The sequence below is a fragment of the Coptis chinensis genome, chromosome 5 (assembly GCF_015680905.1).
Source record: "Coptis chinensis isolate HL-2020 chromosome 5, ASM1568090v1, whole genome shotgun sequence".
Taxonomy (NCBI): domain Eukaryota; kingdom Viridiplantae; phylum Streptophyta; class Magnoliopsida; order Ranunculales; family Ranunculaceae; genus Coptis; species Coptis chinensis.
Window position 1 is genome coordinate 89,962,382 of NC_141460.1, and position 12,811 is coordinate 89,975,192.

A 12,811-nucleotide genomic window follows, 5' to 3' on the forward strand; every position below is an offset into this window, starting at 1 on the left:
GTGATCTGGTGATAGGGAGCACCTTCAAGAAGTAAAAAAAAAATAAGCTCCCATTATGTCCTCTCGATTAATTGTAGATAGTAGGTCTCTTGACTGCAAGATATGCACACAAAAATCTAAGCATGAAGAACACTGCCTTCCAATGGTAGCTTACAAACAACTATACTTGTACTATGATGTCTTAGGTCACAGGCATGTAAAATAAATACTAATTTTGGTATTCGTTAATGATCCCTCTAGCAAAAGCAACATATTGTTTTAGCAAATATATTCAGTCAAGGCTATGGTTTTTAAATTACTATAATTTGTAGTGTTCATCAATAAAATGACCAAAAAGTGGATTGTCTCGATAGATTATCAAGAAATAAGCGAACTCTATATATCTTACCTATTTTGTAACAATTTAACAATGTTTTATTAGCTTAAAGAAACAAAAAACTCTAACATAACAATAAGATAAATGTGTAATTATAAATTACCAAGTTAATATGTAACTTAAGACTTAAAGGATCACCTTAAGGAAAGCTAGGTTCCTTTCCATTGCTTTGAAGTGTAGCAATTGATCGATCAAGAACGACTTAGTATTGACTACCTGAAAACCACATTATGACAGAAAATCATGAGAAAAAAATATATAAAATTTATTCCACTCATAAAAAAAAAATGAAAAAATAGGATTATAAGATTATGAATATATCATTACTTTTTACCAACTCATTCAATGAATGACTCAAACAATTATATGAATGTGCACTACTGAAAAAAAAAATGAACTACATACTGAGGTGTATTAGGACTGAAGCAGGAAAATATTAGAAAAACCGCATCACCATTGTTTTAGTGACAATGACAGATAATATTCACATCTAAAATTCATCTATTTGGATAAAGAGATAATCTTGGTTTCAAACAAAAGTGAAAGGCTACAACACAATAAATCAATAACCTACCGTTAACAAAAGAAGTTTGGAATTGCATCTTAAAACCGCATCAGTTGCAAAAGAGAGGATCAAAGGTAAAACAATATAATATAGATTGGTTATGTAAATATCTAAGGCCTAATCACAATACAATAAGCTACCAGTACTAAAAGAAGTTTTGAACTCATTCAAATAATTGATATACGCTCTCATAAGATAGAAAAAAGAAAATCAAAAGCTTCTAGCTAGGATGTACTTCTAGAAAATCAAAAGGCTTTCTCGAGCAACTAACCAAAATCTCCCAAGATAGAAAATAATAGCAAATGCTTCTAGGGATACTGTTTATATTAGACTTTGACAATCATTCGGGAAAGAAGCCGTGGAATCAATTCAAGTTCATCATACATCTTAATGTGCATAGTGAGAGATTCAATGTAATCTAGTGCATTAGTCAAACTTTATTTATTTCATAACCTATACAAACAACTTAGCAGCTTAGCATGTTCCTAATATTACCATACCCTAGCTCAACCTATCAAGTTCTAGAGCTTGAAAAACTGTATCAATAACCTATATATGCACCACCAATTCTTATAAATGTATCCATGTCTTCTGATTATTGTACAATATCGCAGGAATAGATGTACTCAAGCTTCACATTATACTAATAGAAAACACAGTAACCACCTTTCATTTGTCTAGCTCTAATCTATTAAACTATAGTTTCAATCCTTTAAGCTTCCGAAACTGTATAAATATAACGTAGCACCCATGTAGAGAGTATAGAAAAACATATTGACTCAAGACGAAAAGTAAAAAATATAATGACCAATCGGACATTATATAATAGCTGAAAATAAAAAATCGTACCTTCAAGCCATCGCTCAATTCGTAAACTAATCAAATAATTTCAATAGATAATAACCCAAAAAAAAAAAAAAAAAAAAAAACCCGAGGTTTTCCAAACCTAGAACACTCACTGAATACGTCCGTTAGCGAAAAATAGCTTCATTGCCAAGATTGATAAATCCCAGAATAACTTACAGTGACATTCCCTAACTTCTTAAACCCATACCTCGTTTTTCAATTGAGAACTTGCAAAAAACCAAAACTTTTAAATATTTGTGTGATTGATTGTCCCTAATATTTGTGTCGATAGTTTGCTTATCGACAGAGAAGATGAGTGTTGAGACGATAGGGTAGATTAGGTAGTGTTGCAATTGCTGGTTTTTTGTTTCCAAAATATGCAAACCACATTTTGGAAGTATGACCGACTTCTTAAGACCCCTCTCCCCACCTTCCTTACAGTTGTACAATGGTCAAGGCAGCACATTCCAAACTTGTTTATTTCTTTTATCTAGGAGAGTCAACTGCTTTTAGTTTGCTAAACTAACCTTTAGCTGAAGTTGGCGTATACATATGCGTTAGGATTTTGGCTCCTAAAGTACTTTAAAACTTGTCTAAGGTGTTCTTACCGACTTTTGTTAAGGCAATTTTTTGTGTTCCAATTGTGGCTAAAAACTTTGCCAGTGTTTGTATTATACTTGTTTACTACTCATACTCCAAAGAAATAAGCAAGATGTACTTACAGATGCGGTGGAGTTGTTTTTGTAAATTGTAATCATCAGTGGCAATCAGTCATTTCGTTTAGAAGTGTTCAATATATACTGACATAAGCCAATGCTAAGAGTTTACATTTCGGTTCTGCAAAAGATTTACAAAGATGATGTTGGCTATTTCGACCTAAAGACATTACTGTATTTGACAACTTAAATAGGTATATATGTTAACTGTTGCATTGAGATTTTCTAAACTTTTGGGTAAGCTTCGACTTCTGCCGGATATTATATATAGTAGTCCTTATAGTTGCATTGTGTGTCTCTCTCTCCTTCAATACATTTAGGACCTCCTTTGGCTTCAAATCACTCAATGACATTTCCCGCACAATTGCTTCCTCTTCACCGTGAGTTTCCCAAAGATAAGAGTGACCTTACGGGCGTAATCCGAAAGTGGATGGTTGTGAAGACCACAATCCAATTTAACTACCCACTGATCATCTTTTGTCATCTTTATACCTTTCAATACGAAAAGGACACTCACACTTCTTTGATTTTGTCTGCTTCGGAGGTAACTCGCTTTGCTTACTTCCTTTTTCAGCCTTATATTTCCCGAACCTCTCGCAACCAAAAACAATTCTAGGTGTCCTACATGCAACAGAACCCAAATCTGACTTCTTTATCACAATGATTGTCCCAACTGATTTCCCAAGTTTTTGAGTCCATTTAAGGAGTTCATCGCGACTGTTACAGACCTATAGATCAATACGTTAGAATCAGGATTATTGCCAAAAACAGAAAAAGGATGTGATACTAATCATTGCTAACAGTAATAAAAAAGAATGAATGAATGAGAAAACAAAACCAATGTGGTAAATAACATACCGTATCCGTTGCAAAGACATCCGTCATATCAATTTTTTCAGATAGAGATTCAATATTGCTGACAGCTTCAGATACTATTGGTGTCTAACATTCAGAAGGGCAGTAGAGAAAAAATAAAATCTTAGATTCTCTTAGGTCAAGACAAAATAAATAAATGAGATAAACAGGGGAAAATTTACCTCCACTTCCTGTTGAGGGACTTCGGACTGGAATTGAACTTCACCAGCAAATTCAACATTATCTGTTGCTTGCTCGTTGCTCCTACAAAAAAGAGTATCCAATATGTGGATTACTGGTAGATGAAGTCAATTTTAATAAGTGAATATATTAGATTAAAAAATACAAATATAAATTTTACCTCTTTAAATGTTATAAAAGATTTGGCTAACACCTCATACTATGCTGACAAAACAATCTTGGTGACTCATAGGGTGATGAGATGCGGGTGAAGAAAAGTGATATCAACATTACGTCACATGAAAAAGGTAATTAAACTTAAACCCAAACCTCATTTTTCAATTGGGAACTTGCAAAAAACCAAAACTTCCATATCAATGTGAATGACAACAAACAAACAAACTCTATCTTACTTCCTATTTAGTTTTTTTTTCTTATAGCTTGTTTCTCTTTTTTATCGACAGTTTTTTTCCTCATAATCTTCCTTTTTTCTCTCCTGATTTTTATAGTTCTAATTTCCCGTGAGTAAAAAGTGGGTACTTAAACTTTGCTGAGGTGGGGGACTGATTCTAAGATACTACTAAGCTTACCAAGGATATCACACCGATGTAATTATGTACACAGATGCAGCTATGCTTTTCACAACAGGTCAATGTAGTAGTATATGACAATTTTTTAGAAGTAACCAATCACACTTGATGCAATTACTGCTCCTCATGTAGAAATAAATAGTATGAACTTCAGAATTACCTGCCGGATATGGTGCTTGATTTGTAGGAATATGTGTTTGCTTTGTTAATGCATTGACATTGGCCCCACGAAATTGCACTATGTGGTGCCCCGGCATTGCATAACCATGAATTGCGGATAGCCCCGGTTCTTTGGGAAGAGGTTGATCACGATTGCCCATATGGATAGATAGCGCGTTGAGACTACTTGGTATGCCATATATTTGAAGGTATTGCTGACCCAAATACGGATTGATAACACCTTGCTGAACCTAAGTTAAATCCAGAGAAAGTCAGCAAGTCAGCTTTGTAGGAACCATAATCATTCACTTCCTTTTCAATTTTATCTCAAAAGTTCAGATCCCAACCCGTGGGTGGACATAATCAGGTCCATATGATGTGTACCTGCACAACAATAACAAACATGAAATTCTCTGTGAAACATATATCTGAACATACATCAGCCAATATGGGTGACAATTTACTTTTTTATCCTAAGGTGCTACTTAATTGATGAATCGTGAATAGTGTGAGATCCTGGAGAAGACTACTCACCCATATTGAGGGTATGCAAATCCTTGTTGGTAGTCGTAAGTGATTGGCTGGTGGTAACTGGGGCTTCATTCCAATGTAGGGCCTCGAGCTTTGCCCCTTAGAGTTCTACTTCTCCTTGAACTTTCTCTAGTTTAACTAAAAAAGCTTGCTCAAGCACATAAGATAAGTGACTAAAGATTGTCACCCATATCCCTAGTCTGTGGGTATGTGGGAGGGTCTCACCTTAGTTTGATACATTCTTCCCAGGCCATTACAGTACCACTAATGATGAATATGATTTGCTGAATTATGGCTTTGTTGGTCATACTAAGCCAAATTGATTTGATTGATCGATGATTGCAACAAAAAGCTAGGCTTGTTTAGTGAGCACTCTTATTGACTTATTAAGTTGTTGTTTCATAGGGGTATGCAATAATTAACAAATCAAATATAATTCACAGCATTATTCAAGTTCATACAAATTCATCAAACACCATGTATACAATAAACACCACTAATAGAGTTTATACAATCCATAATTTAAAGATATTGAGAAAGAGTGTAAATCATTGTTGAACTCTATATTGTCTAAATTAAGTATCCAATCAGTAAAGAAAAAAATACAAAAAAAGGAATCGTTGTACCTTGATCGATACTCATTTCCTCACAATGGACAACGATGAAGAATCTTCCGGAGTAGCAAAGAACACGTGGAATCATCTATTTAATCATCGAAAAAGTAAAATGAAATGAAAAAAAAGGATAAAGAAGTGAGCTTTAAACCTTTCTTCTCAATGGAAATATAGCAATATATATATATTTTTTATGCGTAGGTCTTTGGACGTTTGGAGTGTTTCGAGATTTGTTGGTACTGTATGTAAGCTCTGGTTAGAATTTGAGGAGGCCAGACTTTTTAAGTGGTTCGGCCAGTTTTTTCTCCACTTTTTCCTTAATCCATCCTGATTTCTCGTGAGTAAAAAGGGTACTTAAAATTAGCCTACGTGGACACCCTCAGAGAGCAGGAAAAGAGACTGCTATTATATATATATAAAGATATATGAATGAAATATAAAATATGTCATTTTCGTATGTCAATTATATATGTCAACGTAGCCAGCCCAATATGTGGGGGTTTTCCTTCATACACTAACTCCTCCTTATTTCCTAAACTAGCTCCCACTGCACCTTTACAACCACATCTGTCATGAAGTTGGCCTTCACACCAAGTATGAGATAGAAAGAGATACTGAACCTTTGACTTGCATGCTACCCATCTATTTTGCATTTCCCATGGAATAGTTCCAGAACTAAAAGCATAAATGGGCGCCTGTGAGTCTGATTCCACCCAAATGTGTAACTAGTTCCGAGCAATGACAATCTATATACTTCCTGTAGATGTTGGTTATTTTGGGACTACGACCTGATGATTTGTTGGATAGGAAATGGCTGCACTCTTCTTGGGATAAGAGTTGTCTACGTATCAAGTTTCTCAGGGTAAATTTGAATCAAGCCTTACGTAGTTCATCTCTCTCTATTTATAGATGTGTGCTTGAACCGTTATGGATTGCAGATCCACCTTGTGTGCTATCTTAGTGATTCGTCATTAATGTGTTGTTACAAAGTTAATGTTTTCTTGATTGTGGCATTGATTGAGCTCCAAGATTGTGCTAGTTGATATCTTTCCATGAATGGTCAGAATCTTCTTTGGTGACGACACTGGATCTTTGTCGGTCGTTGGTGCGATCCGATGTTGTGGGACCAGCTGAAGTAAGACGTCTGTCATGTGGACACGTGCTCTGTAGTGTAGAACGGAGGGTACTTACACAACCCCCTTTATTTTTTATTCGTTCATTGGACAGCTGTTGCGTGGAAGGAGAACGGTTAAAAAGTAAAGTTGGAAAGCACGTGTCTGACAGCTATTTTGTTTTGAATTTAGGTTTCGGGGAATGTACGGAAACTGTTGGGTTGGATCCGTGGGCTCCGAGTTACGGCGATTTGTGGGCGAGTAATGATTTATGTTTTGGGAACACGGAACGTTTTGATTGTCTCGAGGTGTATGAGCAGTTGAGGGGTTTTTTGACTTGTAAAAACTTTTTGTTTGTTTACTTTTCAACCAAAGGAAAAAAAAAAAAAAAAAAAAAAAAAAAAAAAAAAAAAAAAAAAAAAAAAAAAAAACTTCTCATCCCTTGCCATTAGGTTCGTGTTTTTAACTTTAGAAATTTGAGCTTTCCTTCTTTCTTTGATTGTGCAATGTCTATGACTAGTGATAGTTTTAGTGGTGAGGTTGAAGTTGGTAAATGGAAAGAGAGAATGGTAAGTGACGAAGAAGTTGAGGATAAGGTTCGTAGTGGTGATGAGGCTTCGTCGTCTTCTTTGTTGGAGACGGTGGATGAGAGGAAGCCTAAGTCGGTAGATTGTTATGCCGCTTTGAGGAAGGAGTTTGGTTGGGTGAAATCCGATCTGTCTGTGTACGATCTGGCTGGGGAGAAGAATTTATATACTAACGACTACGTTCCTTGGGGTGGAGGAGTAGTTGTTTGTTATGGGCAGTTGAAGGCTGGGATGAGGCTGCCCTTTTCCCGTCTTATTGTGAAGGTTTTGAACTTTTTGGGGAAAGCCCCCTGTCAACTCGTGGGGAACAGTTGGAGGATTCTCCATGTGTTGGATTTGTTGAATGACAGGGGCTACAACATTTGTTTAAACGATGTGACGGAGCACTTTGTTGTGAGGAGGTTGGGTGTTGTGAACTTTAGTTTTCATGTTTATAAGGGGAAGTCTCTTGTTATTATGGAGGTGAGTAAGGAGGAATGGAGGCGTAAGCCATTGTTGGCTGTAGGTAGATATTGCCCGCCTGGTTTGGAGATTGATAAACGTGTTGTACAATCTCGTGGTAGGTCGTTGGTTGTAGGTCGTAATATATGTGTTTTAAATTATAATTTGGACGTTTTGATTTATTTGGGTTGTTTTTGTAGAGATTACAATCCGTTTTCGTACAAAGAACAGTGTTATTGAAAGGTTTGCTTGTTTGAGTTTGGAGGATAAGCAAGCTTTGTTGGGGGAGGTTACTTTAAGAGGCGTGGAGGGAAGAAAATCAACCGTAAGAGGCTGGAGCAAAAGGCTAGGGCTCGCAAGGTAGTGGTTGAACTTTCTGATTCTAGCTCGGAATCTGCCATGGAGAGGGAGAGTCAAAAGAAAGCACCTGTTTCTGGAATGAAAAGGAGTGGAGGTAATGGTGACAGTCGTTCTGGTGGAGCTAGGACGTCTGGTGGGGTCGCTGAACACCATTCTAGCGTGGTGAGGGCGGCTGGAGGGGTGACGCCTTCCAGATGTTCTGAGTTGGGTGACGCAAATCGTTTGTTATCCCAACGTTCTGAGTTGGGTGATGCAAATCGTTTGGCACCCCAACGTTCTAAGCTGGGGGATGGAGGGCGCTCTGCGTCCAACCGTTTCTCCTCTGGTGATGCAGATCGTTCTGCATCCAACTGCTTCTCCTCTGGAGATGCGGGTGCTAGAAGTGCTGGTGGTGCTGCAGGTGGCAGTGCTGGTGGGGAGGGTGATGCTCCCACTTCATTCCAGAAGCCTAATCTGAAAAGGCGTTCCGAAGTGGTTGAGTCGGAGGGGGCTAAGAAGACCCAAACTGAGTCTGAAGACCGACCTGGTACTGTTGCTTGAAGGTCGCTCGTTTTCAGGTCGGGTTCATCTGGAGAGGATGAACCTGATTGATTTGGCTGTTGATGCTGGGGTGGTTGAGGCCCGTGGAAAAAAGAAAGTTGGTGAGGCTGAGCTTGTTGCTGAGCAGGGCAAAGGGTCAGGAAGTACGGACCAAAGTAAGAAGAGTGATAGTGTTATCTTTGATAGAATGGTTACGTATGAGGACCCCTACAGTTTGTTGCCGAAGTTTGTTGTGAATAGTGACTGTAGCTTCAAGTCCCCTTTGGTTGGTGGGGCGTTGTTGGAGAGTATTGTGCTTGCCGGGGATAGGCGCAAGCTGGATAATAAGGGCCTGGAAGTGAACTTGGTAGAGATGGAACGGTCGTTGTGCTATGTGAGTATTCTTCCGTTATGAGCTTGCTCCTTTTGGGTCTTGTTGATTTTGATCCACTCTAATGTCTATATTTGTTATCTTGTTTGCTAGGTTCTGGCAATGTATAGGAAGCTGAAGGATATGGCGTCTATCTCCGACTGTTACAAGAAGGAGCTGGATGTCAGCAAGCAAACTTGTAGCAGACTGGTGGCTGAACAGCAAGTGAGAGAACGGAGGTTGCAGGGCTAAGGGATCAAGTGCAATAGTTGGGTGGTAAAGTGCCTCTGTTGCAACCCGCCTGGATTCTGCAAAGCTGGAGGTTCAACAATGGGTCGATGAGTGCAAGAGGCTGCACTCCGTTGCTGAACGAGCTAAGACTGCATATAACGACTTGGTGGACACGGTGGAGAGTGGCGACGTTTACGTGCTGATGGATGATTATATTGAGGCATTGGATAAGTATGATCGCCTTAAGATGTCTGTTGAAAGTGGGGCTGCAACAGTGTCTGCTGCAGATGCTGGTATAGATGCTAGTAGACTATCTGATATGCCATCTGACCAAGTCGTTGTTACCACCCGGTTGCTCCAAATTTGCCTCCTTCATTGTTTCGGTTTGGATGTTTCTGAAGTTGTTGTTTATCAGGTTACCAGTTCTGGTGTTGTAGAGGGTGGTGATCTGGACCCTTTGAATGTGGATAATCTTTCTTGTGTCAATTGATTCTGAACGTCTTGTGTTTGTCCCTAGGTGTACGCCCTGATTCGTTCCTTTTGGGGGAACTTCTGTAAAGACTCAAATTCGTGTTAAGGGTATTTTTGTAAATTTCATATTTAACTTAGGGACATTTAGGTAATTGGTTGGTCGGGTTTACATTTCAAACTTACTTAACTTAATGAAACTTAACTCAAACTCATAAGCCACATAAGGTAAGCAACTCATATGCGAAAATTAGACAAAATGTCGGTTAGCGGCTTTTCTGCGTTAGATGCTGGCACGAGTTAACATCTTACATGCATGAGTGGGTTATCGTTATAGCCTGCAGTGGGATAGAATGTAGGAGATTAAATTAAGCTGGATGGGCCGAAAAATAATTTCGACGCTAAGTCAAATTAGTTAGTGGTTAGGAGTGAATTATGCTTTAGGCCTAATTTAGACAATTGGGCTTGGGTCTTAATAACTAAAACATGTGAAGACAAAAAACAAAACAAAATCACACCAATTTCTCCTTCTTCTCCATTTCGCAACTACTGAAAACCTAGGAGAGAGAAAACTCCATTCGTCCATTTTCATCGATTCAATCCAAAGATTTTCGCAACCCATCTCTTGTAAACACTAAAGTCAAGTGTGGAGCTTAGAAATTGTGAACGTGCCGGAGTGGCTATCGGGTTTTCTTCTCGCGACAACGTGAGATTTGAATTTCCTCGAATTCCGTCGTACCAAAGTGAAAGGTGAGTTAGTTTTATTCTCAATTAGATAGTTAAAACCCAATTTCGATGGAATTGGATATATTGATGAAAATAATTGATTGGGGGTTTTAAATTTCAGCAGTAGCAATTTGGAGACGCTAGAGTGGAGCGATATTGGTGGAGCAAAAAGCTAAGGAGCTATTCTTACTGACTTGGTAAGGATTTCGATATATTTAATCTATTTAGAGAAGTTATGTTAGTTATATACTTGTTTAGAATTAGGCCGATTAATGAATGATTAGGAAGGAGCACAACCGTAATTGTTGCTAGATTTAATAGGAATCGAAGGGTGTGGAATTTGTTGTAGTTGGAAATTTGGAAGTGATATGATTGGTGTTGACGTGATGTACAGTGCTAGAAATGGCCTGTAGCTCTGTTAATTGTAGTTAGAGGAAGAATTTCTTGAAACCAAATTCGTAGCGTCGAGATTCTTCTCAACTTACGTTAGATAAGAGTTCTCGCTCGTTCGATAAATTCTAATAACCGTCGTATATGTATATGATGTTATAGGAGTTAAATAAGAGTGGATTCGGTGAAGCGGGCTTGATTCGGTTGAGTGGGTTTGAGAAGAACGGAGCTTGCTAAGGTAGGAACTTACATACCAATATATAGCATGCTTATTTTCATGCATGATTTGATTGTTTTAAATTGGGAAAGATAGTTTGCGTATCAACCATGCATGTATATGTGATATTCATGTTTTGCATTATATTTACTCGATATAAACTAAATATATGAATAGCTTTCGTGTGAAATGGTTTTGCGAAATCTGGGTAGCAGGAATTTATTTTCTTTGTTAAAAGAGCAAAACTGGTTTTGGGAAGGGTTCTCGTCTCTTGTCTCAGTAAGGAGACAGAGAGATGGATTTTGTAATGCGGGTAAGGATTACCCGATTATTTGTAACTATGTGTGAGGTTTTGGATTGTTCCACGGATGGTTAGTTGTTATTTACGATGATTCGCCGTTTGGGAATCATCGGTTGTCATTTACTATGACTGGCCCGTTTGAGAGTCATAGGTTGCATTACTCGATTGTTGGAAATTCAGGAACTCACACATACAGAACCAACAGTTTTAAAAGAAAAACTAAATATGTATCTATAGTATTTGGAAATAACCGATAATACGAGTATATATATATTACTATGCTTATCACGAGGGGATTTAGAAAAGGAATTGTGAATTCCTATAAAGAAGGAACTGTTGTCGCATTTCCGAAGACGGCAGTTCGCTCTAGGATTCCAACTGTGGTGTACACCTTTCGAGGTGGTGGGCCACCTTTAAAGGGATGCATCACTGGATGTAGTCCGGGAATTCCTTTTCTACTTTTCTAGATAACCATGCTTGTACGTGTCATGCTGTATGGTGCTTAGCTTGTGTGAGGTTACATGCTTACCTCGATGAGGTTTAGACGCGAGGAGTGAGAGTTTAGTCCACTCGGATGTGTCGATCCCGAAAGCGGTCTGCGGTCGTCGAACGGTTGACCACCGTAAGTTAGGTGACAGCCCGTATGGAGGTCGTGGTTACAGGGCCCACCTGAGCCCTAAAAGCTCTAGAGATTTTGTGTGTACGAACACAACAACGGCATTTCAGCTCCCTGCCGATAAAATCAGGAAAACAACGGTGCATGGTTCACATTGGGAAGTACTGAACCGAGATATTCCCGCGGATCGGGCCGAAAACCGGTCCACCCTCACCATTCTAATAGGATGCAGCGGCCACAATAGTTGTATGATGATTGTGAAAAACTCTATTTTGAATATTAAAGAAGCATGCCGATATGATTGATGTTACACTCAATCATTTTGTGGATATCTATATATATCTTTCTGTTGTTTAGAAAGTAGGTTTTATATGGAAATGGTTGTTGGAAGATTTTTTTTATGCGATGTCCAGGTTATGATAGGTTTTTCGTATACGAAATGTCGATTAAACAAAGGAGGCTCTGCCGAAATTTTGATAGAATCAGGATAGCGACCGCCTCGAGATTCATCTTCGCGTCCTCGGGATGTGTGTTGGGTCTCAGGGCATTACAACTTCTGATTGATATAATTAGCCTTTGAGTGGCCATTATATTTGAGTCTGTCTTAAACCCTTTGTGACGCCATAAGTTGACTTGGGGTCCTTTTGGGGGTCCTCTAGATTGAATTTGTCTGATAATTGGCCTTTGAGTGGCAATTACAGTTGAGCCATACCTAACCCTGGCATTGATGTTAAGTTGGTTTAGGGTCCTTTTGGGGGACCTTGATTTGAATTGATTGAAAATTAACCACTACGTGGCTGCTGTTGTTGAGTCGTTTGAACTCCGTCTTTGATATCCGACCTGACATTGTGATGTCATAGGTCGGGCTACGTAGTGTGAAATGCAAGGTGCTCATGTAATGCAAAAATGATAGCTGTACTCATAATGTTGATGAGATTTCATTCATATTGACTTATGTACTTGGAGAAAAACTTATATATTGATAAAAGCGCTTGAGGAGAGCTGTATTCCAAGGTCGGGGAAGCTTATCACCGAGCTGGG

General features: G+C 38.5%; 1 protein-coding gene across 1 annotated transcript; it reads right to left on the reverse strand.

The window, feature by feature from the left end:
* Positions 1 to 2,973: 2,973 nt before the first annotated feature.
* LOC147499911 (uncharacterized) lies at positions 2,974 to 4,825 on the reverse strand. The gene is made up of 7 exons (XM_086563565.1): positions 4,822 to 4,825; positions 4,672 to 4,715; positions 4,529 to 4,599; positions 4,289 to 4,417; positions 3,541 to 3,622; positions 3,362 to 3,445; positions 2,974 to 3,231 (listed from the first exon to the last, which is right to left on the reverse strand). The coding sequence occupies exons 1-7, from the start codon at positions 4,823 to 4,825 to the stop codon at positions 2,974 to 2,976; spliced, it is 672 nt and encodes a 223-aa protein (XP_086419691.1).
* Between the last annotated feature and the right edge of the window lie 7,986 nt (positions 4,826 to 12,811).